At 48.1% G+C, this 24724-nt stretch overlaps 10 protein-coding genes across 10 annotated transcripts; 4 read left to right on the forward strand and 6 right to left on the reverse strand.

Moving 5' to 3' along the window:
* Nucleotides 1–501: 501 nt before the first annotated feature.
* Nucleotides 502–873, reverse strand: FTJAE_6993 (cardiolipin synthase; the record flags this gene model as incomplete). The annotated part of the gene is made up of 2 exons (XM_037353663.1): nucleotides 502–653; nucleotides 705–873. The coding sequence occupies 2 exons, from the start codon at nucleotides 871–873 to the stop codon at nucleotides 502–504; spliced, it is 321 nt and encodes a 106-aa protein (XP_037205940.1).
* A 300-nt stretch (nucleotides 874–1173) lies between these two features.
* Nucleotides 1174–2769, reverse strand: FTJAE_6994 (sugar transporter; the record flags this gene model as incomplete). The annotated part of the gene is made up of 3 exons (XM_037353664.1): nucleotides 1174–1495; nucleotides 1544–2615; nucleotides 2664–2769. The coding sequence occupies 3 exons, from the start codon at nucleotides 2767–2769 to the stop codon at nucleotides 1174–1176; spliced, it is 1500 nt and encodes a 499-aa protein (XP_037205941.1).
* Nucleotides 2770–3695: 926 nt separating this feature from the next.
* Nucleotides 3696–8769, forward strand: FTJAE_6995 (beta-glucosidase; the record flags this gene model as incomplete). Its single annotated transcript, XM_037353665.1, has 6 exons — nucleotides 3696–3756; nucleotides 3814–5699; nucleotides 5746–6248; nucleotides 7173–7919; nucleotides 7967–8669; nucleotides 8737–8769. 6 exons carry the CDS (start codon nucleotides 3696–3698, stop codon nucleotides 8767–8769), a joined length of 3933 nt encoding a protein of 1310 aa, XP_037205942.1.
* A 647-nt stretch (nucleotides 8770–9416) lies between these two features.
* FTJAE_6996 (uncharacterized protein) lies at nucleotides 9417–9860 on the forward strand (the record flags this gene model as incomplete). Its single annotated transcript, XM_037353666.1, has 2 exons — nucleotides 9417–9769; nucleotides 9818–9860. 2 exons carry the CDS (start codon nucleotides 9417–9419, stop codon nucleotides 9858–9860), a joined length of 396 nt encoding a protein of 131 aa, XP_037205943.1.
* A 443-nt stretch (nucleotides 9861–10303) lies between these two features.
* On the forward strand, nucleotides 10304–11105 carry FTJAE_6997 (uncharacterized protein; the record flags this gene model as incomplete). Its single annotated transcript, XM_037353667.1, has 2 exons — nucleotides 10304–10675; nucleotides 10785–11105. 2 exons carry the CDS (start codon nucleotides 10304–10306, stop codon nucleotides 11103–11105), a joined length of 693 nt encoding a protein of 230 aa, XP_037205944.1.
* Nucleotides 11106–13002: 1897 nt separating this feature from the next.
* Nucleotides 13003–14835, reverse strand: FTJAE_6998 (immunoglobulin variable region used by the itc63b heavy chain; the record flags this gene model as incomplete). Its single annotated transcript, XM_037353668.1, has 1 exon — nucleotides 13003–14835. One exon carries the CDS (start codon nucleotides 14833–14835, stop codon nucleotides 13003–13005), a length of 1833 nt encoding a protein of 610 aa, XP_037205945.1.
* Nucleotides 14836–17177: 2342 nt separating this feature from the next.
* FTJAE_7000 (uncharacterized protein) lies at nucleotides 17178–17592 on the forward strand (the record flags this gene model as incomplete). The annotated part of the gene is made up of 2 exons (XM_037353672.1): nucleotides 17178–17394; nucleotides 17444–17592. 2 exons carry the CDS (start codon nucleotides 17178–17180, stop codon nucleotides 17590–17592), a joined length of 366 nt encoding a protein of 121 aa, XP_037205946.1.
* Nucleotides 17593–17891: 299 nt separating this feature from the next.
* Nucleotides 17892–18554, reverse strand: FTJAE_7001 (adenosine deaminase family; the record flags this gene model as incomplete). Its single annotated transcript, XM_037353673.1, has 1 exon — nucleotides 17892–18554. The coding sequence occupies one exon, from the start codon at nucleotides 18552–18554 to the stop codon at nucleotides 17892–17894; it is 663 nt and encodes a 220-aa protein (XP_037205947.1).
* A 55-nt stretch (nucleotides 18555–18609) lies between these two features.
* FTJAE_7002 (nicotinamide mononucleotide permease) lies at nucleotides 18610–21274 on the reverse strand (the record flags this gene model as incomplete). Its single annotated transcript, XM_037353674.1, has 5 exons — nucleotides 18610–19094; nucleotides 19831–19883; nucleotides 19932–20351; nucleotides 20397–21047; nucleotides 21105–21274. The coding sequence occupies 5 exons, from the start codon at nucleotides 21272–21274 to the stop codon at nucleotides 18610–18612; spliced, it is 1779 nt and encodes a 592-aa protein (XP_037205948.1).
* A 648-nt stretch (nucleotides 21275–21922) lies between these two features.
* Nucleotides 21923–24202, reverse strand: FTJAE_7003 (heterokaryon incompatibility (HET) domain protein; the record flags this gene model as incomplete). Its single annotated transcript, XM_037353675.1, has 1 exon — nucleotides 21923–24202. One exon carries the CDS (start codon nucleotides 24200–24202, stop codon nucleotides 21923–21925), a length of 2280 nt encoding a protein of 759 aa, XP_037205949.1.
* Between the last annotated feature and the right edge of the window lie 522 nt (nucleotides 24203–24724).

Here is a 24724-nt window from a genome sequence, read left to right on the forward strand (position 1 = left end):
ACTGTTGTTGGGTGTTTGCATGGATTCTGGCGTAGCTAAGTACATTGTGTTGGGCCTCATTCAACGGCCGGCTGAAATGCTTCGCCATGCTGGTGTTTCACTTGTCGCGCGCGTAGACGTGCATATATGCAGTTGGTCGTGCAAGCAAGTGTAATAAACTGGGATAATTAGTCATTCAAGGCAGAAAATGCATTGTTTCCACGGTCAAGCAGGGAATTGAGACAGGCAGAAAGTCAATTTAGTTGATGTTGGCCGGGCTGAATGACACAGCCATGGTCGCGGCCGTATTGTCACAATCGCAAGGCGTACTTCGAAGCCCCCAAGTAAATGTTTCGTCAATTCATTGCAATAAAAACAAGACGCTATCTGATGTATTTGCTTCCCGTTTCCACTTCCGTATTCCCACTGCCTCGTTCGTACGTCATTCCCCAGCCCCATTTGTTCATTTGTCGTGTTGTTGCAGTGTGTCGCGTGACTGTTGTCAATTGATGCGCGATGCATTTAGGGAACAGGGGTGTAGTCAGAGTTGCGCATGTGAGACTTGCGGTTAGAGAAGAGGTAGTAGACGATCATTCCGACGATGGGGAAGAGGAAGACAACAAGACACCAGAGGATCTTGTGGGAGACGGGGCGGTTCGACTGGAGGACCTCGACTGTCACTTCGTTAGCATTATTTAAACAGCGGGGGACGTAGAAATACGTACTCCAGACAAGAATGTCGAGAACCAAAACGATGAAACCGATAATACCACCACCAGTTCCGTAGTGCCAGGGCTCAGCACCAGTGACGGTGACCTCGTCAGCGATGGGAGCTGCAAAGGCAAGTGTAGCAAGCCAGAGCTGGAGGAAAGCGAAGACAGCGTTGTTGAACATTTTGACAATCACTTTTTGATGTTGGTTAAGTGGTTTGGTTGAGAGAGAATGTTGATACAGAAGAAGAGGGGAAAGGCAGAGGAGAGAGGCCCTTTTGAGAACATTCAAATCAAGCTTACGACGAGACGGGACTGGGGCACATGATACATTCTTTCACCCTGACGTCATTGATAGCAGCGGCAGCCTAAACGTCAGATTCACTTTCGACCAATCAATCGCCGATCATATCATTAGATCGACCGATCGACGATGCTTGTTTTGATTACTAACTGCTCTTATCTTATCTCTACATTCCAGTCGTTATTCCTTCTCCTCAACATCAGTCTTTTCCAGGGCAACCGCCTGAGACGGCACTGCATCTTCGCCATCAAAGATAACCGCCATTTGCTCCAGGGTATGTCCACGTGTTTCGGGGTATGTAAAGTAGACGACGAAGATGAAAATGAACAGAATCACGGCGAATACAATGTAGTACCGCCATTGAATCGCGTCGAGAGCAATGGCGTTGACGAAGCTGTTGAAGAAGATTGACGCGACGGTTGTGCACCAAGCAACCGTAAGACCCCGAGATCGGAGAGAGAATTGCCAGATCTCGCAAGGATAAGCGACAAGGAACGGTGTTCTAAAAATATGTTAGCTGTGACCACGTCGAGACATGAGTGAAACTTACAATCCGACGTCATATCCTGCAAAGAAGATGAATAGGAATGGCACAACAGCCAATCCCACTGATGAAGCACCAGATTTGGCGAACGATGCGCTGAGTGCAGTGACGACAACGAATGACAAGAACATGACAGTTGCTGAAGTCAAGAAAAGGAATCGTCGACCAAGGCGATCAACACTGACTGCTGCAGCAGTAGCCCACAGAAGATTCCAGACATTGAGACATGCAGAGATAAGAGTCTGCTCCGTTGTAGTCTTGAGACCGACCGAGGTCAAGACAAGAGGCAGATAGTACGAAACAACTCCATTGCCCGCCCACTGAGCCACAAAACCAAGCGTGACCGAGATAAAAAGTCGATGTCGGTTTCCCTTGGTCTTGAACATGTCAAGATAAGACGCACCATTCGCTGCATCCTTTTCCGCGGTGATCGCAGCCTCAATCTCCATCATCTGCGTGCTCACAATCGGATCATCCCTGTTCCCGCCAGCATGATACCTCGCAATAACCTCCGTCGCCTCCTCCAATCGTCCAACACTAACATACCATCTCGGACTCTCCGGCGCCATAAGGAAGCCGGGCAGCGCACAAAGTGGCAAGAAAATCTGCAGCAGGACAGGAATGCGCCAGGACCAATCATTAGGAATAACACGGCACGCAAAAGTAACCCATCCACAGATCGTGCCGCCAACATACCACCCACACATGAACAACGCACTCGCAATAGCTCTATGCGAAGGATACGCAATCTCATTGATAAGAACAGGCGCAGAGTTTCCCAAGAAACCAGCAGCGAAACCGATGAAGAGTCGTGCGTAGGTGAAGGCTTTTTCGTTGGGTGCGCCGGCTTGCATGCCCACGCCGATTATGAGGAAGAAGTAGCCTGCGTAGAGACCGGGTTTGCGGCCGTAGCGGTTGGAGCACCATGCTGCGAGGGGGGTGCTGAGGCCGTTGCCGAGCCAGTAGATTGCTGTCATCCAGCCGAGATATGCGCCCGTTGGGTGGTGCATGAATGTGTTCCAGGTGTTGAGGGCGAGGATAGAGCCCATGAGTCCGCCGTCGTAGCCGTTTGCTGAGGCTGGGGAGGGGTTAGTGAGAGAGTTGGGTGTTGAGGATGAAGACTTACAGAAGAGGACGAGGGAGAGGATGATGGAGTTGAGCTTGATCAAGTGGCTTGTCTTGTACCATGGTTGATGGGACGGCCCATGGCCAACCTCAGCGGCGTTACCCATCGTGGCTGCAGGTATTCGAAGACACTTTGATTAACGTGAAGTATAAAGAAAAAGAAATATCGAGGATCAAATCCCAGAGATAGTTGAAGACTGTTGTCAAAAGCCTGTGTCGATCATTCACCATATGCTGGGGACGTATGCAAGTCTATATACTCCTCCTATACGCGTCTTTGACGAACGAAAAAAATCCACCAAAATACTCCACGCCATTAAAATGTCACATGGCACACTAAGCTCTGTCAAAACCCCAGAGTAAATGCTGCCCATGGGGAATCAGACGTTTTCGCGTCTCCCCATACCACTAGAAAATTACGAGGGCGATGTCACATTGCGGAGATTTGCTAGTGGGGATTTCACGTAACAAATTTGGAGAAGCTTGCTGTGAGGCGGAGAATTGAGATTTAGCTTAGGTATGTTGAAATGGTTTGGTGGGGATGTATTTCTCCGCCCCTTGTAAAACACGCTAGGGGAGGAGAGAAAACACGGAACCTCGATCATAAATAAGACTTAGGTAACATAGTATAAGCTTAGGATAACTTTTGAGGAGTTTATTTTGGCACCCTATATTAAGGTTCGCTGTTTTCTTGCCCCCGCGAGGGCACGCGGCAGATGATTTCGGGGAGGTTTGAGGAGAAATATTTGACGCATCATGCAAGACATCAATCCGGAGGTGGATATCTTGCGTGATCATCAGTGCTGTTTTTTGGAGAAAATGTGGATTAGCTGTGAGTTTGGCGGAGAATTAGGTCTCATGATGGAGCATGAGGATGAGAATGCTAGATCGCGATCATGCTCATGAACTATATAGCTCACGGTCATTTTTGGTTAGTAAATCGCATTTCCGTACAAGCTAGAGTCCTTGCCTTGTCAATCATCCATCACATCATCACTGTCAACCACGAGCAATTGAGATGAGGTATCCCAGAATGGATGTCGAGGCCCTCATACAGCAACTGACCCTTGAAGAAAAGGTCCAGCTCACAGCAGGTAAGTGAGACCGAAGCGCCTTACTATCCATTGCAGTTTACTGACTGATTCAAACAGGAGTCGGTTGGTGGCACACAGCATCAATTGAACGCCTCTCAATACCCCCAATCCGCCTCTCAGACGGCCCTAACGGCGTACGAGGAACTCACTTCTTCGACAGCACCCCATCATCCTGCCTCCCCTGCGGCACCGCCCTCGGCGCAACATGGAACACTGATTTAATCCACCGTCTTGGGCAATTACTCTCCGACGAAGCTCACGCCAAAGGTGCACATGTCCTTCTCGGTCCCACGGTCAATATCCAGAGAGGACCGTTGGGCGGAAGAGGCTTTGAGTCGTTTTCCGAAGATCCTATCCTCTCGGGTATTCTGGCAGGGCATTATGTACGTGGTGTGCAGAAGAATGGTGTTTCTGCTACGATGAAGCATTTTGCTTGTAATGATATGGAGAGTGCGAGGATGGCTGTTGATGTACAGGTTACGGAAAGGGCGTTGAGGGAGGTGTATCTTATGCCGTTTATGATTGCTGTTGAGATGGCGAGTCCGAGGGTGTTTATGACGGCGTATAATAAGGTCAACGGGACTCATGCGCCTGATAATCATCACTTGTTGCAGGATATCTTGCGTGATGAGTGGAATTGGGACGGGCTGGTTGTGAGCGACTGGTTCGGCACGTACAGTACCACTGAGGCGATCAACGCGGGGCAAGACCTCGAAATGCCAGGTCCAACGAGATGGCGCGGTGAGACTCTGGTGCACGCCGTTACGTCGAACAAGATCAAGAGGTCAACGCTAGATGAGCGTGTGAGAAACATCTTGAAGCTGGTCAAGCATTCTATCGAAAACACAAGCATACCTCCAAATGCGCCAGAGACTCAGCTTCAGAGCGAAGAAAATACCCGTCTTTTGCGAGAAGCTGCTGCTGAGTCGGTGGTGTTGCTCAAGAATGACAAGGGAGTTCTCCCGCTAGATCCCACGAAAAAAGTAGCAGCCATTGGGCCTAATGCGGATATCAGCACTTATTGTGGAGGTGGAAGTGCAAGTCTTCGAGCGTACCATACTGTTTCTCCATTGGAGGGCATCAAGGGTATTGCGAAAGACGTTTCTTTCACCAAGGGTCTTTATGGTCATCGATCACTGCCTCAAATAGGCGAGTTGTTGAAGACGGTCGACCAACAACATCAAGGATTCACTCTTCGCATTTACAACGATCCCCCTCCCAGTTCCGGACCAGATACACGCAAGGTCCTCGAGACAAGAATCCTTGATGACTCAAATATCTGGTTTGTGGATTACGAACACCCCGCACTTGAGCAGATTTGGTACGCTGAGATGGAGGGTGTCTTGTCCCCAGAAAAGTCCGGAGAATGGGACTTTGGTCTGTGCGTCCACGGTACTGGTGAGCTCTTCATCGATGGCGAGCTAGTCGTCTCAAATGTCACCGACCAAAAGCCAGGTAGTTCGTTCCTCGGCTGCGGCACCATCGAGAAAACAGGAAGCAAGCTTCTTAAGGGCGGTAAGAGTTACAACGTCGTCGTGCGCTGGGGCTGCGACAAGACCTCCGATCTGAAAGTCTCTGGAGTAGTCGACTTCGGCCAAGGCGGTATGCGTCTCGGAGGCTGTCCCAGACTTGAGCCACGACAGGCACTCCAAGACGCTGTTGAGTTGGCCAAGAGCGTTGATCAAGTCGTTCTCTGCGTTGGGACAAGTGGAGAGTGGGAGAGTGAAGGTCAAGATCGCGCAAACATGTCTCTTCCTCCTGGCAGCGATGATTTGATCTCTGCTGTCTTGCAAGCAAATCCTAATACAGTAGTGCTAATACAGAGTGGTACGCCTGTTTCGATGCCGTGGGTTGATGAGGCTAGTACCATTGCGCAAGCGTGGTTTGGTGGTAATGAGGCTGGTAATGGAATCGCTGATGTGTTATTCGGTGCTGTGAACCCGGTAAGTCAATCCCAGTCTCGTCATATTATTTTGCTAACAGTTCCAGTCGGGCAAACTGCCAATCACGATGCCCCGACGCGTGGCAGATAACCCTAGTGCTTTGAGCTTCCGATCAGAGGGCGGTCGCGTGCTGTACAGCGAAGACGTGCATGTCGGCTATCGTTGGTACGACACGCTTGACATTGAACCCTTGTTCCCATTTGGGCATGGTTTGTCTTACACTACTTTTGAGCTCTCTGATCTCCGCGTCGAAAGGAATGGGGAGTCCGAAGACAAGTTGACAGTGAGTGTGAGCGTGAGCAACACTGGCATGTGTTCCGGCGCCGCGGTCGTGCAAGTCTACGTGAAACCGCCTCACCCAACACCTCTTACTGCTTCTGCTCTTGACACGACCACGAGGTCTAGCAAAGAGCTCAAGGGCTTTGCCAAGATCAATCTAGACGTAGGAGCAGTTGGCAGGGCTGAGATTGAGCTGGATGTGCTACGCGCGACGAGTTATTGGAACGAGAGGGAGGATTATTGGTGCAGTGACGCAGGGGAGTATACAGTGTTAGTGGGTATGAGTAGTAGATGTAAGTTTCTGGAGGAGACGTTTACGGTGCAGAACGCGTTGACGTGGCGGGGACTTCGGACATAACAAAAGTCAACTACCCTACATAATATAAACTGCTATTTTTTAATTCTGCCGCCTTTCAGTGACTGATGTTCTAATGCAGGAAGTAATAACCTAGAAATTCATTTATATTTAAATCTTTCTGCCGCGAGCCTAAATTTTGTTTTGAATCTGTGTTAGGGCTGTGTCATATGACAACACTCCTTCGTAGGTAGTTAGTTCATCCACTCACTCAGTTAGTGGGAACAAGACAATCGAGTGAGTTATAACCCCAGAGTAATTGCACCAAATTAAAGGTTCATGGCTTCTCAATATTCCAGACTTGGATAGCTTGAATTTACACGTCGATTAATCTGATCGGAGAACATCGTCCCTTGGACCGAATCCTCGGAAATTCTCCACCGCTTTAAGCGTACAATTGCGGCTCCGACAAAAACGAACTAACAAAAAAATCCAAGTTGCACATGACGCTCACTGACCATTCCAGGGGGTCTTGATTAACTCCGCAGTCTGTATTTCTCCGCCTCATCAACCCCAGAAACTGACCCGACTGACTGGTTACCTGCCATGGCAGACCCCAGCACTTCACTGCTATCAACCGACAATGAAGCCGATGAGTCGATCACAGCTCGCGGAGAAAAGACGAGACAATTGAGTACCAGGGCATGCGATGCGTGTCGTGCTCGGCGGAGGAAGTGCGTGTTTCCGAGGGATGGGGGAGGAACAGCGGCGCATTGCGTTGGATGCTCGAGGTTGCATATTCAATGTAGTTTTGACATACCGACGAGGCCTCGAGGACCGAAGAGAAGAAGGTATGCTGGTACGTCGCGTCACATGAAGACCTGGCTAACAACTATCAGGACTCAGCCACCTGCTGTCATCTCTCCAGAGTTACATGTCGAGAGTCCAACCCACTACGAGGAAGAAGAGACACTCCATACAGAAGTTCCGACATCTCTTGGTAATTCTGATCTGACGCTGACATTTGGATCGTCGCCAAACGCGCCGTCACCAAGTCGTCCACCTATTCACAACCATGTCGCGCACTTCAACCCGCCTCAGAATGTCGAGTTATTCGAGCATCCGTTCCAAACGGATGAAATATGCCCCAGGAGCTTGTTCATGACCATAATGACTGACTACATCGACCATATATACCCGCTTGTCCCTGTTGTTCACCTTCCCACGTTCCGCGCCGACTTGGCTACCAATAAGGATGTCACCGACCTTGACACTCTACTGCTCTTCGTCTCAATAGCTTCGTTGACTGTCGGCTTGCTGCCATCGAAGTTTGACAGTTATCATGCTCTGGCAGCTCACTTCGGTACTCGCACAGCTACGATCAGTCACTGCTCTCAGATGTGCATTCGTCTTCGGCCCGCGGACTACTGGGATCATATCAGCCATCGGAAGTGGGCTACTGCATATTGTCTCTCGATCGGAGCATTTCAAGTTGGACAGATCAACCAGAGTCGGATGTTTGAGGCAGAGTCGATGCAGCTTGCAAGACTATTAGGTATGCATATTGTGTCTGAGTACGAGGGCTTGAATCCGATTGAAACCCAATTACGGAAGAAGTCGTTCTGGCTGCAGCTCTACACCTTTGCGTAAGCGCACCACCGTCGAATACTGATCTTGACTGACAAAAAGGCAGACACTCCAAGATACAGCCTGGTAGATGCAATTACTTGACATATCTCGACAACTATACCATCCGAGATGTCAATTTTGCTGCATTGGAGCCTCTCAACATCATCGACGAGAACATAACCGAGACAGGAATTGTGGGCCAGCTTCCATCGACACCATCGGTTGGGCTACCAAACAACACCGAATCAGCAGACGACGCGCCGTTTCACTCCACAACGGTCTTCATCATGGCATCTCGCGCATTTCTCCTGGGTATGCGAGAGTCCATGGTCAATGATGGTTGCAATTGCGGCTTTGGCAGATCCCCAGAAGAGCGTCTGTCAAAGTTGAGAGATCTTCTTGATCAATTACGGTATATACTTGATGGCTTGCCGACGCATATGCGCCAGTGGGGACCGGGTGATAACTACCAACCTTTTGACAGCAGTGATAGGCGTCAAGGTGCTTTTGGTGACGCAAATATTGAGCATTTGCAGAATGAAAGTACCAGAGCCAACCTACACGTCAGCCACTTGTGGCTGCAGAACTTTCTGCTTGATAAGATGGATGTTGCTTTGCAAGAGATGAAGGACCGAGAAGGAGACGACTCCTACGTCACGACGCAGCTAAAGCAAAATTGGAGGGATCGCGAAGATGTAGCCCGCCAACTTCTGCACATCCTCCACAGTATTCCCCATGCTTACCTAGAGCCCAACGGTCTATATCTCGTAAGTCGCGCCTCATCTTCTCGTCACCACGTACTAAGGCCTTGTGATAGATCTACAAAGTCCGCAGCATTGCGAGTTCCCTGCTGAACTGCCCATTTGAGATGGATAGACAACTCTCCCGCCGGGTTTCGGAGTACATCCAGGAGTTCACAAAAGTGCTGTCGTACCTCGACAGGAGCGAGATTGTGAACACTGACGGGTTAAGGAGTTGGATAGACGAGGGCCAACACGTGAATCATGATACCTAGGCTATGGCGATCTTCTTCGGGTGTTGGTAAAAACGATACCTCGCTATTTTCATTGTGAAAGCTTCTGGGTTAAAGCTTATATCGGGACAAAAAACATCGTGTTGTCATTCATTATCTGTGTTCGCAGCCTAAAGCTTAACCTTATAGGCAGCCATCCCTCAAGAGGCAAGAAAACACCAACCCTTAATATAAGGTGTTAAAATAAACTTAGCAAAGGGCACCCTAAGCTTAGGCTAAATTTACCTAGTATTTTCATCCCTTAGGGTCAAGGTGCTGAGATTTCTTTCCTCCCCTAGCCGTCATCTATAGATTGAAAAGCTATTCTTGATTACGGCCGAATCTCTAATAAGCTTTTCCGCCCAACGCCATCAGCCTGTCTTGACTTTTTCCTCACAGTCATCTCGTCCAGCCCAGTGAGGGGTAATGAGTACTCTTTACCTATATATTTATACTCTCCGCTCTTCATTTCGAACAAAGTAACCCAACAAAGTCTATCAGAATGAAGTCCTTGAATCTCCTCGTGGCCTTGATCGGTCTATATATCAACCCCGTCTCAGCAGGGTGCTTCCGTAGCGGCGCCAAATGGGAAGACCGCGAGGTTGCACGTCAGCATGCCCTCGACGTTTGCATAGGCGACGGCGCTGTTTTCGACCGCCGTTGGATTCAGGGTGGCAAAATTGTCAAGAAGTGCATTCAGCAGTCTCCCACGCAAAGAATTGAGTTCTCGGTCGGAAACAACGAGTTCCTTACTGCCTGGGGTCTTGATCCCGATCTCTGCGTTAAGGGGTTCCATAATGTCATCAATCGTTGCTCTCGTGGAGGGGCCATGGATGCATGGGTTTGGACTTTTAGGTGAGTCTTACGTGGTCCTGGATTGAGACTTGACTGATGGGGTTGTAGAGCCGACCCAAATAAGGGCACCTGCGAAGAAGCTCGGCCATGATCCGTGCCAAGGATTCGATTCGGATGTGAAGTTGGCATTTAGAACTCGGTGTATCATGGCATGTTTGGCTTGAATTATGTCTTGTTTAGGTTGTCAGACATTTCAGAGCTCTTCAAAGTCTAGGTGCTCAATCAACAGGCTTTATCTCTGCCTACCTATCTGATAAACACGCTTACTTCAACATCAATACAGATACATGTCTTGTTAGTTTATAGCAGTCTGTACTTTGTGGACCTACAGGCATCATCAGCCCACGGGCTTGGCCGCACTTAGCGCTGTTAATCACATTGCAGGGGTCTTGAACCTTGTTGGTCTCCACCCTGACTTGTGACACCTAGAGTGATCAAAACGAGCATAAAAAATAAAGCCAACTTACCCCCATTTATATCCTTGGATAAATACACAATTCATCTTCCCTAAGTTTATCCCTTCAAGAAAAAAACATGGCCACAACACAAGAGCCTTTTCGTGTTCAAAGCGCCTCTGAGTGGGCTCAAAAAAACGGCATCACGACATGGACAAAGTTTCATTATGATTCTAAACCTGAGCAGTCAATCTTCACACCACTTAACCCATGGGGCCCAGATTCGATCCGCCAAACTTATTTCGGTCCCATCATTGAGTTCGATCAACAGTATTTTCTCGCCGTTGGTTGGCAGACAGAGAAGGAATGGGAGAAGTTCAAATTGTCCCCCGAGCATCAGCAGTTAATGGCCAATCTGACAACCAACAACGTGCAGCCGGAGACCAAGATCATTATATTTACCGGCAACATATTCGCTATTGGATACACTTCTAACGTCGAGATTTTCACTGTATACTGGTCGGCGTCTATCACTCACGAGACTCAAACGGCCATCTGGAAAATCAAGAAACTTTGTTCACACGACAGCGACCGGAATTCCCAACCCACTCTGTTACAAGAAACCACCAATGTTTGGATGGATAGATGGCCAAACAGACTGGAATGGAGAAAGTGCTATCGCAAGTGTTTGGAGTCACAAGTGGCAGAGCCAGGCACTAGAACAAAAGTACAAAACGACTGAGAAGAGGCTTGTTTGGGGAGTCGATGGACGTTCTTATCCGATGGCCGTAGATGCATTTCAGAATGACTTGAAGTCTCTGGGTGCTATTGGATTGGAGTCAGTTCATGTGGCTTTCGAGCGTGTTCGAGTTGTGGAGGATGCTATAGGGCGTGGTTCAAGGCTCAGAGTAGAAGCCATGCTTGAGAAGAGGGCTACTTAGCATGCGCCTGGAGTATCTCAACATCTCGTACTCTTCTGCTCGGTACGTTCAACTGCAACAACACCGAATTCTATTCTAGAATGAAATAAACTCATTTAATTGAATGAACCTCAACATCATTTCTCAGGATTTCTAGGCATTTCTAACAGACGGCACGCACGGTGTAGACATCTCGGTCTGCTGGGCTACCCCTCCGCTCTGGAACTTCACGGATGAGAGGTGCAAGGCCAAGAGTGACCTTTTACTGGAGGATAGCTGCAAGACTGCCTTGGAGAGATTTGAATGTCGGGGTGCAAAGAGAGATGATCTTTGGGGAGGGACTTACTACGAGGCGCTTCATGAGGGAGGTTGTGTGAGATGGGTGCTCGCGCCTGTCCACTTGACTGATGGGGGATCCGCTGAGCGGCGAATGAGCGTGGAAATGTAGGGCAGCAATGCTTGTAGGATGAATCATCCGCCTGACTGTGCGTTTTGGCAAGGATTAATTAAACCACTAAACTTTTGCCATGTGTTGGTTGTTGGTTGTCTTTCGTAGCAAAGATAGTCACGTGTATTGAGGCAATTCTAGCCCAAAGTCAGCGTGCGTCTCCTCCTCCTCCTTCACAAACCTTAAACAAGATGGCGAACTGAGACTACGTGCTGCTCGGTCAAACGGCAGTGATTATTGTCGCAACAAGTGGCCATCAAAGCCTTATGAAACTTCTTTTAGACCACAATCGTGCGACCATCACCGCGGCTCTATTTCATCTGACTGTACACCATAGTTGGATGGACATCGTAAAGCTTGCGATATTAGCAGACAAAATACTTCTCAACTGGATAGACCCGAGTTCTGGCGACATTGCGTTGCACATTGCGATCGAAAGCGCTCACGTGGATGTGATAAAGACTCTTCTTGATGCTGGAGCGGATCCAAATCTGAAGAATGGAAATGGCTTACTTCCCTTTGCGAAAACGATGAGATCAAAAATAACTTAGATATCGTAAGAACGCTGCTGGACTCTAGTAAAGATTTCATCGTTTATGAGCCACACAAAGCAGGCGTCACTCCTTTCTTGCGAGTATGCCTAAATGGCAACAAAGCAGTTGCTGTTACACCCGAGTTGCTTGAAAAGGCGAAGAATAATGTGAATCCGAATTGAAGATTACCTTGGGATGACTAAAGCAAAGAATGTGGGAGAACCGCCCTTCTCATAACACCCTTTCTTGATCTAGAGGAAGAGGGTAGTGACAGCCTCTTTAGCCTATTACTCAAACATGGAGCTGACCCTAACGTACCATGCGGTAAACACCGCAACACACCTCTCTCGAAGGCTGGCGGAAAGGGACATGTTCAGGGTGTGAAGAGGCTTCTGAGATTCAACGCCGACCCCAACATAGCGCCTGAGCACGGCTATGCACCTCTTTGCAGAGCCGCCATGAATGGCCATGCTCTGGCAGTAAGAGTTCTTCTGGAACACAATACCGACCCTAACTATAGGGATTACGAAGGAGAAACTGCGCTGCATAGCTGCTCGGCAGGAGGCTACGTGAGTTGCATTAAGGAGTTGGTCACACGTTTGTATGCAGGCTCTCTAAGCTTATAAGAACGTAGGCATTGGTCTCATTAATAGCGCAAAGATTCCCGACAGGCAATATTATAGTATATTTAGCTAAGGTTATATCTTCTAAAGGTTATTAGATATTCTAAAGCTCGTTAAAGAACAGGTACCAAATTAATATATTCTATTTCTATTGATATAATAAATATATCTACTTTAACATTAATCTAGATATATAACTTTATTGCTGAGTTCCTGTTTATAGACAAATGATCGCTTGGTCTATCTTAGTATCTTGTTAAATTAATGCCAGTATCTGTTGTCCACAAGCTTACGCCAATATGGTAAATGAGATCCTACAGAGAGTTGCAGCGAGCGGTCATAACACCAGAGATCCAGCCGCCAACCGTTACATTCAAGTCACAACCCATTGTAGAACCACCGTCTCCTTCAGCACAGTTTCTGTCGTGATCACCAGAGTCCCCATCATCCAGCCATTCATGCTTATATATCTTCCGTTCGCTGACTGGAAAGCCATCCATCTCTCGCATCCAAGTGAATATGTTTCGCGTAACTCGCTCTGAAATATCTCTGTCTGGGTCCAATCCGCTATAGTCCGCCAGCCTAGGAGCTACAGCTTGACTTGGCTTTGATGAAGGGCGAGTAATTGTGGTCAAGGTGGCTGCTTCGTAGACTTCCTTCTTTCCTCCCGCACAGGGCCAGGTGATCTTGGAGAACTTCAGTGCATGTCCACCGGGGCATGCCATGTGAAGACGAATATCGAGGTCTAGCTCTCCAACAGCCGTTGAGCCAAGGGGCGCATATGGAAAGATTGGTGGGTATCTATATCTGGCTACCCCCTGGGTAAGGAAAGCCAGGGTGAACTCATTCCTGCGTGAGATTGAAGTAGTATCTTCTGGTTGTCGAGGAACATGATCCTGAATGAAGGATATAAGGGTACCAGTCCAAGCAGCTTCATGAATATCGATCCTGTTGAGTCCGAGAAGTCCTCCTGGGCCACTCAAAAAACCTTTGTGCAAGCCAGCAATGATGGCACCAAGCCACAGAAAGCTCAGATGGGGGCTTCGAAGAGAAAACATCCGACTCAGAACATCTAGGTCTGGTATCAACCCTGACTGGAGGAAAGTGGCAGCGCCTTGCAACCATGGCCCACAGGTATTGCATAGAATGCTAGACTCGTAGAATATACTGCCAAGGATGGACTTTACTCCAAGAGGGTTGCAGGAAAGGGTGAGTAGTCTATCGAACTGCCGGATATCCCGCCCATAGATTGGTTCGTGTGTCGATTCCGGGCTTGAACTGATTGGCGAAGGTGCAATACGCATTCGCGGTACCGGAAGTATGACACTTATCCTGTCATGGTTGGCTAACGGGAGCATGAGGGCAGTCGCAATAGCAACACGGTTTTGATCATGAAGGGAATGGAGTGCACAGTAATCCGAAATATATTGAACTGCCGTCTCAAAATGGGGGCAGCGTTGGTGACTTGGCGTTCCACTCCTCGAGGCGCTGAATAATCGGATGGTAGGAAGTGATTCCAGTGTCGATGACCAAGGAGACATGAATTTATAGCGTCCACACACCATAGAAGCCTTCCAGCCTTGGCCAGGCGAAAGCACAGCTGCCCACCACCGTGCAGCGTCGTGGCTGACGTTTCCAACATCTACCACTGCTTCTGTATTGTCGCAGGGTGGCGCGTCTAACCACTCAGCCTGGCTGTCAGTGTACTCCAGTGGCAATGCTTGAGAGAAGATCTCGGACCATCGCGCGGATAAAACATACGCCCATGCGAGAACGAGGACTGCGAGATGATTGTCACTTTGCTTGAACCAGGTAGATGCTGGGAGAGGCAACTTGGTCGAGGTAAGCAATCTGGTCGGCGTAGCAACACGGGGCGAAATTTGAAAAGGCTGATCGAAGGGCGGCAAATCGCAGGATCCTCTCCCAGGGACCCACGTTGATGTGGCTGTTAGCAACCCAGTACTATCTAGCTCAACACCGACAGGAAAGTAAGGGTGATGAGGGAAGAGATGCTCGACCCGTGGATCATCTGAAGGAATGTCGGGATCCTCAGTCGCCTGCTTTAGTAAATCTGACCAGGTATTGTAGCCTTTTTCATAGAAAATGCGAAACAGGAAGTCATCGAGTCGCAGAGGATCAGGGGCCATTATTCAAGGTAACCAAACCTGATCCTTAGCGATGTGAAGGTGGATGGATGAAATGCAAGGCGAGTAGGTTACTTTGTCTCTTGGAAAAGAAAGTGGAACGCATGTAGTCATATGCAATTAAACGTCGTATATGCGGCTAAATGACTATATGCATTGTCAAAGGAATACAACCCAACAACCAACAACCAGTAGTTAGGATTAGGCTAGGTATTGGTTCTTGCTGCCTGGGACTTTTTACACTTCACGGTCGGTTTAGCGATATGGCCTATCTAGCTCTAATCAAAGATGGACTTTTGCCGCCAAGGTGACGCGTATGACACGAAGAGTTGGATATTGGCCCGACTTTGCTCTTAAATAGGCAATTGCCGAACAGAAGAACGCCAGTAAGGATAAATGGAGTCACTAGGCATGAAACTGATCTTAACTATAAAAGGGTTATAATTAGAGCTCCATGTGGTTAACATTAGACAATGGATTATCATCCAAAGCTTTGAATCTCGTTCGCTTTTCTTTACTTTTAAAGGTAAGTTCCCGGCCTCTATGCTGCAGCGGGACTCCCAGGGCTTACTTTAGTCTAAGAAGCATACCTTTTTCAATACCTTCTAGCTCAGAAGAATGGAGACGTCGAGTTTATCGGGAATCTGCAAGGTTTGCAATCATGTAAATGGCACCCACACTTATGAGGAGTGCGGTGCCAGAGGTTGCCAGAAGAGGATTAAGGTCTGCGGCTCTACGGCTCACTATATCCCAGAGCTCCAAGACCCCAACTGTTACAGCTGGGTTGTCTGTTACCAATGCGATGTTCATGGGCGTGTGGGGAGACACACCGACTACAGTCCCTACCCGCTCATCGGCAAAGACGCCAGCGGTAACTTGATCATCAAGGAAAAAGGGTATGACGACAATTCTGCCACGACTGGAGGTCAGTCTAGTTTTGGGCAGTCGAGCTCGATGGGGGCACATGCCACTTACCAGCAAGCTGCGTCCAGCTCTGGAACTTCCCCAGGGGCGGTCGAGGTGGAGTTGTATTGGAAAAGAGACCTCGTTTGTTTTGACTATCAAGGTAGAGAAGTGAAAACGAAGCCGGAGCGGTGGACCACCTATGAGGCTGGCGCTACGTACTATCTTTTCCAGAGTAACGATTATGGTCTTACTTTCTACTCGTTTGTTTGGCCAGGGCAATAGGGACCTACATAGCAGCAGACCAGAAGACATAGTTGCAGCTTTATAACCAAGAGTTAGACTTCGTAGCTATTATATATTTAGATTGCCTCTTTAAGAATGACATTGTCCATACTCTCTTTAGTCTACATATAGTTTATCATTTAATATAATATAAACTTAATCGTATTATGGGATTTGTTCCATAATTGCATATCTTCCCTCCCCACTCCCCAGCACCTTTACTCTAGCCACAGACATAATGCTTAATAACATCATGAGTGTCCTGGCATGTAAGTTTCTTGTTATAGTCTTTCGACGAGCATTTCCCGTATAAAGACCCATCAAGTCTATAGACAGCCAGGTCTTCGGTACCACAATAAGCAAAGTGGTCAACAAGCATAGTTAGTCCATAGTTCGGCAAAAGGTCTGAGCTTGCAATTCTTACAGATTGAGCCCTGGTTCTGAAGTTGGAAGTTGAAAGAGCATAGACTTTGGTCGACGCTACCTAGGATGTGGCCTAGTCCATCACAAGGTGTCTCGCCCTCCCACCAGACAATATGGTAGTTCTTGCCTCCGGATTGCTGTTGGCCGACGCTGATCTTCGCCGCGAAAGCTTGGGAAATGAGGGTTGAGAGTAAGAAGAGGTTGGCACGCATGTTGATTATGGTAAAGACGATACCAGAGAAGTCTGTGTTGGCTGTTTGGTCGATATTCTCTCTGTTCTCTGATCACTTTATTGAATATTTATAGATATTTGATTTGTATGTGTAAAGGTAGTTTTGCTATACAGAACTCAAGCTACCAAGGTCGACTTAGGCAAATCAGTCAGCGAGCCCGATACCGAAAACTACTATCGCCTATTGGTGGAAAAATATGCGCGGCTTACAAGACATACATCCTCTGTAAATGGAGCCTACTAATCTCTCGGTTTCCTCAGTAAGCCGTACTATATGCTGACATTCAACATGCTCGGCATAGATTACTAATGGCTGCTAACATCGTCGCTGTCGGTAGTAAAACGCTTCTTATGTAACTTATAGCCTGAGAGGTACTGGACATACGAAACGAGGCTATGTATAAAGAGGCAATAATTATGCCACGAAAATAAAACTTGGCAGACCAAACACTTCAAATCGAATTTGTCTATACTTCACTTCGTTCTCTACTAGGTGCCTAGAATGCGTTTCGGACAACTTTCAATAGCAGCACTATGCTCGCAAGCTCACGCAGCCATCAGCCTCGGTCAACAGGAAAAGCTTTACGATCGCGAGAAGCACCACATTGCGTGGTGGGAAGGCCAATCGGCCTGCAGTGTGAAGAGCGCAGTAGAGATGGGATATTCGACTGTGAGCCTGTGCTCTATGAAGTTTAGACTGCCTGGCGATAATACTGAGTGTTAGTTTTAAATTTGCATGCCTAGACATAATTGCTGATATGGATTTAGATCACGCTGCGTACTGTGGCACGGATGACTTTGCCATTTATCGAGGGGACGGGTCTCTTTACGGAAAGTGTTCGGGCAAAGATTATGGAAAAAAGATTGGCTGTGGAGCTGTGGACCATGATGTTGTTAAGCATTATATCTGTGGGTAAGAGTTATTGAGATTACTTGTTAATAATAATTGCGCATTGGCAATAAAAATGACATGTCTTACAAAGGATACCTCATGATATTTACAGAATACAGAGGATCTCAGTTATTGGGGTCTAGGGGGGCTCCTCTCTGTGCTTTCCTTATGAAATTGCAGTATGTCAACCATCTGTGACTCCCGAGGTTGCGTTAGCAACGGGGTTTCATCAATTAACCTCTGCCACTCTTTAGGTAGACCCTGAATATCGTTAGCCGGTTCAATATAGATACCGATAGCACATATATTGTAAAGCAAAAGGTTCTAACCTACAGTAAACTGCTCTGTCGAGTCGTCATATCCAACATGAGTAACATGGTAAGGATTCTCTGGTGCGCTCACCAGTGGAGTCTTACGTCTTCTCGCAAAGCGTCCTAGTAGCCGTGAAGGTATCTGAGCTTTGTTTAGTGGCGGAAAGATATTATCTGGCATATCTTGTGCCCTTTGCTGTGAGGGGGAAGGTTTCGGAGCCTGAGAGCTATCAGACTTTACCAGAGTGCCTTCCTTGCCAAAGATATAGCACTCACTGTTACTCAGATCATTAGAGTAAACAGGCAAGGCGTAGAGAGAGATGTTGGACACTTGAGATAGACTCAGGTTAGAGAAAAGAGACAGCGCAGTCGTGTACAAGGCAGTGCTTGTGAGAGACGACATAGATTGTCGACCTATGGCGCGGTTGTACACTCGAGATGCCTGGAGATCGTGATCGAATGTGAATTCGATGGCGGATGCCTGGGTATCGATGAAGGAAAGAGACATTGATCCTCGTGTCTGTCGAAGAGTAGAGACATTGTCCATCCTAGATTCTGCAATGATAGAGCCCTCTCGCTCAAGGCCTCTGATACGATTGGCCAGATCCTGGTTGCTTTGCAGCAATTCCTCCACAAGCTTGCAGAGATGGCGAGTTGAGCCTTGAGCTTCTTTCATAGTTTCACTTCTTACTTAGTACAGCCAAAAAGACTCAGATATGGTAGAAGAAAACTCACCACTGCAAAACGGTCAACATCAACGTCAGCGAAGACTTGTGATTTTGGAGGCGCTGGACAATAGCAGTGATATTGGACTCTTGTCGAGCCCATTTCATCTTATCAATAGTCCCCATGTCAGGGCTCAGATTCAGCTGGTCCATAAGGCTCTGGAGATCCGAGAACGTAGTAACGCAACCTGTCAGTGTAGTAAGAACATGTTCCAACAGAATCAATGCCCCTCGGCCACCTGGGGCTTGAGCCTGTCCGCACACGTAGACCTGAAGCGACCCAAGTGCCGCAGTGATGTCGGCTACCTCAACCACGAGATGGCGTGCAAGTTGTGGGGCATCCCTAGCGTTGGCCGCGAACGTCCAAAGACATGATGTGATCTGGGCTCCGGCGCCTAAAAGCCCTACAACGGACGCCGAGACGGATAAAGGATCCATGGCAGCAAACTCGGCAATAACAAAAATGGAGAAGAAGGGTGAAGTGGGGTGAACTGTTGTATTTCTTCTGGTGAATACGGATAAGCACTGCCTGCCTCCACCGGAATCACAAGGCAGATTCAGCTACACTAAAACAAGGGGCCTGCATAAATGCGACGCTAACAGATGGTTTAATTGGCTAGAGGCAACAGTAGATCGCAATGAGAAATACACCTGAACCCCTGAGTTTTTACCGATATCCGGTTAAACCGGGGCTAACAGGGAATCAGTCTCCACGAGCAAAAATACAGGTGTTCAGGTTTATGTTCACGGGCATAATAATAATAATAGCCACAAGTTGATAGTTCAACCTAAGGCCTCCTCAGGGAGCAAAGAACATCAGACCTTAATATACAATATTGAAATAAACTTAGTACAGGATATCCTAAGCTCAGGTAAGCTAACCTAAGTCTTTATGTTATTTAAGATTAAGGTCCTGAGTTTTCTTCCTATCCCTGCCTCAAATCAGAGCTCGATTTCTCCTCCGCAGCTTTGCCCTCTTCATCCTATCGCATTGTGTCATCCACAATCGTGGCTCTCCCAGCAAAAAACATTTGGCGATTATGATTTAGACCAGTATCTAATATGTAAAGCGAAAGCTTGGATGGTCATCTCCCAAGTTATTCCTCTCATCCTCTGGTAAGTTGTATCTGTGGTCCCTTTTACCCTCATCTCTTAACCTATTCTCGCGTCTGATATAAAGCAAAAAGACAAGCGAGCTGAGTCCACAAAGCCAGACAAGACCAAGACCTAAGCCGAATCCCAGAGGGTATGTGGGCGCTTGAGTTGTGACGAAGATATTGCTGTGTAAATATTAGTGACGTCGCCTCGAATTGAAGATCGGAACCTACCTAGCAATGATTCCACCAATATTGCCGAAACCAACCTGCATTGCAGAAGCTACACCCAACTTGTAATGGCCTGCCATGTTGTTGCTCACCCAGACCAAGACAATTGGCTGCGCGATATACCCACCGGCGACGATAAAGAAGAGGGCCATGTAGCGTATCCCGACACTGACAGACATCATGTTGAGCAGAATGACATATCCAACCGTCGTGAAAAGGCAGCCTCCAAGGATAAAGCCTGAACGATGCTTTGTCTTGTCGCTCGCGATAGCGGCAACAAGTGCACACACGGTTGCGAATATAAAAATGGGGATCGACATGATTTGAGCCCGGATAGACGTCCAGCCCAGCTGTTTGAGGATAGTTGGGGTGAAGAAGGAGCCTGAGTAACTGGTAGTGACGATACCCATGTACATCAAGATACTATAAGCGTTAGGAAAAGGTCCACTTGTGAGGTTAGTGACTTACCCGAGATAAATCTTTATGTCTGAGAAAATTCTCTTCGCTGTTCTCTTGTCCCACGTATTCATGTGAGTGTCCTTTTTATCCGCCGCAAGACGGTCGACAAGCAGCGCTCGTTCTTCATCGTTGAGGAACTTAGCAGTCTCGGGCCAATCTGGAATCATCCAGTAGCTCCAGATTGCGATAACAACGGTAGCGGCACCTTCGATGATGAAGATCCATCTCCAACCACCATACCCAGCAATCCCGTCCATGTGAGCGATAGCATAAGCCAACAGACCACTGAATGCTCCAGCGACGATACTGGCTGAGAAGAAGAGGTTGAAGCGCCACTGTAACTCGTGTCGGCAGTAGTACATGCTGAGGAGATACACGCACGCCGGAAAGAAGCCAGCCTCGAGACCACCAATTATAACGCGGCATACAATGAGTCCAGCGAATGATTGTGTGAGACCTTGGCAGATCGTGACGATCCCCCAACCTGTCATGATGGCCGATAGAAACAGCGACGGTCGCATGTTCTTTAGTAGGATATTGCACGGTACTTCGAGGAGGATGTAGAGGATGAAGAAGGTGAATAGCGCGATGTTGTAATCTTCACCCGACATGTTGAGGTCGGCTTCTAAGCCCTGGATTCGAGCATTTCCGATGTTGATTCTGCAAATCAGATCATATTTAGGGATGATGCCTGAGGGTATCTGGAGGAGGTCTCACCTATCTATGAATGCGCAAAGAAAGAGTAAGAAGAGGATCGGGACAAGGTTTCGGTCAACCTTTCGAATGACCCTTTTCTCGAGTATCGGGTCGAACGCTTGCTGTTCGCTCTTGGGGTTCTCATCCTGGCTGATCCTCGGACCGCCAACTTCGTTGAGCTTGTCCGACATGACGGGAAAGAGGTTGGTGTTCGTAAGTAGGTAAGGAAGCCGCTGTCGATGATGGAGAAATGATCTCGAGATATTGACTTGAACGGTCTAGATATGGAGATGCAAGAATGGGGCTAGGATCTGCCATGACCTCTCTTTTTATAGCAGAGCCAACTCCTTCTTATCTACTATGGAGCCAGGGAGTCACACAACAATCTCCCAGGATCAACTACCCCGCGCCTCGGATTCAACTGACTGTCCAACCTGCAATAACCGATTCCGGGGTAATCTGGGGTAACAAGGGATTGAGTGGAATGAGTGTGCGGGGTTTGAAGCCGGGGTTAGAGCACTGCACACCATCAGTGAGATAGAATAAGCTTAGTTCCCTCGGATGATGTCCAGCACTAACTTCAAAATAAAGCCAAGACAAGAGAAGCCTATCACGTCGAGGCAATGGATCAAAAGCAACTCGGTTTGGTTTCCGATTTTCCGATACTCGGAAATAAGCCGAAAATGCTTTGATAGAGACGGAGGATCTTCAGAAAAGTTCAACTGTTACTAATTCTTGAAGATGAGTCTCAGCGGACAATAGCCTTTATCTAACTGCCCATCTTTAAACTATCTGCTACCGCGCAAGTTGGTTGAGGTCAATGCCCCAGATGCAGGCATCTAGTCTCCCAAAAGTACTTCCTTTACTACAGCACCGGCAACCAGGAAGTCCATCATTCTAACGTATGCAATACCAAGCCTTCTGGTGACAATCTCAGGGGGCGTAATCCCCAAAACAAGAAGAGCAGAGTCCGTCTCCATCTCACCCGGGCCATCACTGCGGCTGATCCAGTCTATCGCAGACGAGAATTGAGTCTCTTCACTTGACCCGCTTTCATTTGTATTTGAATTGGGCTTGAGGACCTGATGTGGCCTATTCTGGACTAAAGCCCGGGGTATCTTTGGTCGATCCCTTGCGTTAAGGCGCAGAAGGCGAATGTATCGAGTACCTTCTGGGAGGTTATGCTTACCGTCTTGCTGAACATCAAACACCATTCCTATATGAAAGGTGATTGAGCCCCGAGCGGTGGAGAAATCATGGTTGCGCCACACCTCAATTGATGGATCTATTACTTGACGTCGCCACTGCGTAATATCAATGTCCAAGGCCAGTCCAGATAATTTAATCACTCGTACGCTTGCCATATCAGCAACTGAGTTTGAAGGGGAACTTCCATCGCCACTGCCCAACGTCGGCGTACTCGTTAATGAGTAGAACTTCCCATTTGGTCCTTGATACCATGCCTTGGGGTTAGGAAGCTCGAGGTCCTTGGCATAGCTTCGACGATGAGTCCAGTACAAAAATGGATTGTAGGCGACTCCTCCAGGATAACTGAGCCAGGTCCAGTGTGGCCATTGCCCGAGAGTCGATGAAGGAGAATTCAAGTCGCTCATCAGAGTAGGATTCGTGGATTCGTGCCTCCAGAGCAGCGCTTTAAGGAAGTTCTCTTCATCGATGGGCATAGCATGGATAAACTCGACCTGGTGTAGTTTAGACAGCCGAGCTTGTAAGCCCTCAAAAGCCCGGAAGCGGTCGCTAGGAAAGGTAAGGTTGCGATGAGAGTAAAGAGTGGCACAACTCTGGTATGTATGCCTCAAACTGTGTCGTTGGGTTGCTATCGGCAGTGGGAGATCATACTCTGCCCATTCATCATGACCTTCGGGGTCATCATCAAGGTCGTTTGCCTTAGTATGCGGTCGGGCCCAACTTTCTTTCGTGGTCATCTCGCCGCAAACAAAAAAGACCTGTTGCTTGCCGAACAACAATATTCTTCTGGAAAGCAAATATTCTTGCATCGTCCAAGCTCGCGTTTCCCAGGGAGAACTTTCCATGATCAGCCTGAGGCTCATCAACGAGGTACTTATTTTCAAGCCTCCAGGTAACTGTTCGAAATATTGGTCGACATTTCTGGGCGATTTGTAACTGGATCCTGGTAGTCCTCCGTCGACACCTGACTCGAGCGATACTATGGTGCAGATACTGCTGGAGTAGATCTGGTCCATCTGTGAGATTTGCTGTGCTTTGATGTCAGGTTCGTCTTGGGGAATGCATAAAGCGTCAATCCAGATGTATCGCTCTCCTAGACGCTTCGTGAAACCGATAGCGTCTTCGAAAGTTTGAGGAAGCCTTCCTTCGAGAAGAGCAATTGGCTGGCTATCCATTGGAGATACGTCGTCGCTCACATGATACGACTCGGATCCCAGCGCTTTTTCCTCAAAGGTACGTGAGGCCGCGTCTCCCCAGACATAGGAGAGAGTGATGAAGGGTACGCAATGCAGCGTTTGCACAATCAGGCGAGACTCGACATCAATCAATCTTAGACATGACCTTGAGTGCCCATTCAAGCCGTGACTGGAGAGTAATTGCTGCTCGTTACAAGATCGATGTTTCTCACGGCACGTTTCCAACCATGTTTTGATCCGCTGGCAATCTGCATACTTAGGGTGAACGGATTGAATTCCGCCAAAGGCGATGTGACGACTGACTTTCTGACCATTGATTCGTGTTTCGATCCAGCCCAAATCCTCCTGCTGCCGCAGCGAGAGCCAAATCCGAAGTCCTTTTGGGGTTGATTCTGGATTGCTGGTCATTGGTTGTCCATCCTGGGGGATTTGGATGCCCGCCTGGCAACTGGCGCAGCAGTTCTTGTTTCCGTCACGAATGACCCTCCACAGAAATCGGCAGAAAGGACAACTACTCCTAAGGGCGAGATCCGTCATGGAGTTGAACCGGAGAATTCTGGTGGGATGAGGGGGTTCAGCAGAAGATTCAAATGGCTTCAATCGCTCTAGTATTTTTGCAGCCTGGCAGTCGCTGCACAGACTGGTACCAACAACTTGCTCAGCCAAAGCACGCTGTAGTGCATCGTATTCTTGTCGATAGTCAACTTCTAGACTCATTATACGGGAAATCTGTATGGGAAATATATGATCGAAAAGAAAATGAAAGTTTTTGTAGAGATGATAATTTAGCAGAAACAAACAGAAGGGTTGAGGCAGACAATGTTTCCTACTATCCGGGTCCTACTTCCCTGCTGACTACCCCGCAAGGGAGTGGCAGCGCTTCAGCCAGGCTGATTACTGGTTAGCCAAGCGCCCACAAACCCTCCCTCAGTTCCGTCGCCAGTGAATTTTAGAACACTAAGATCATGATAAACGAATGCACGTGTTCTTTATGGCGTCGATAATGAGAAATTCACCTCCAGATTCGAATGATGCAAGAACAGCATCTAATGGATCCTGTTGGTACGATTGGCCTTTGAGTTCAAGGCAGAGCTGGCGAACCACTAATGACGCCTGACCTTGGCTGCATGACTTTCATCGAATGAGAGCGAAGAGCATGCGTGCAAGCGAATGCAAGAGCCAAAACAACCTCGCTGCCTAACGGAAAATAAGCCAACAAACGTCCCCGTCAACTTGAAA

Source organism: Fusarium tjaetaba (assembly GCF_013396195.1).
Source record: "Fusarium tjaetaba strain NRRL 66243 chromosome Unknown NRRL66243_c0000138, whole genome shotgun sequence".
Classification (NCBI taxonomy): Eukaryota; Fungi; Ascomycota; class Sordariomycetes; order Hypocreales; family Nectriaceae; genus Fusarium; species Fusarium tjaetaba.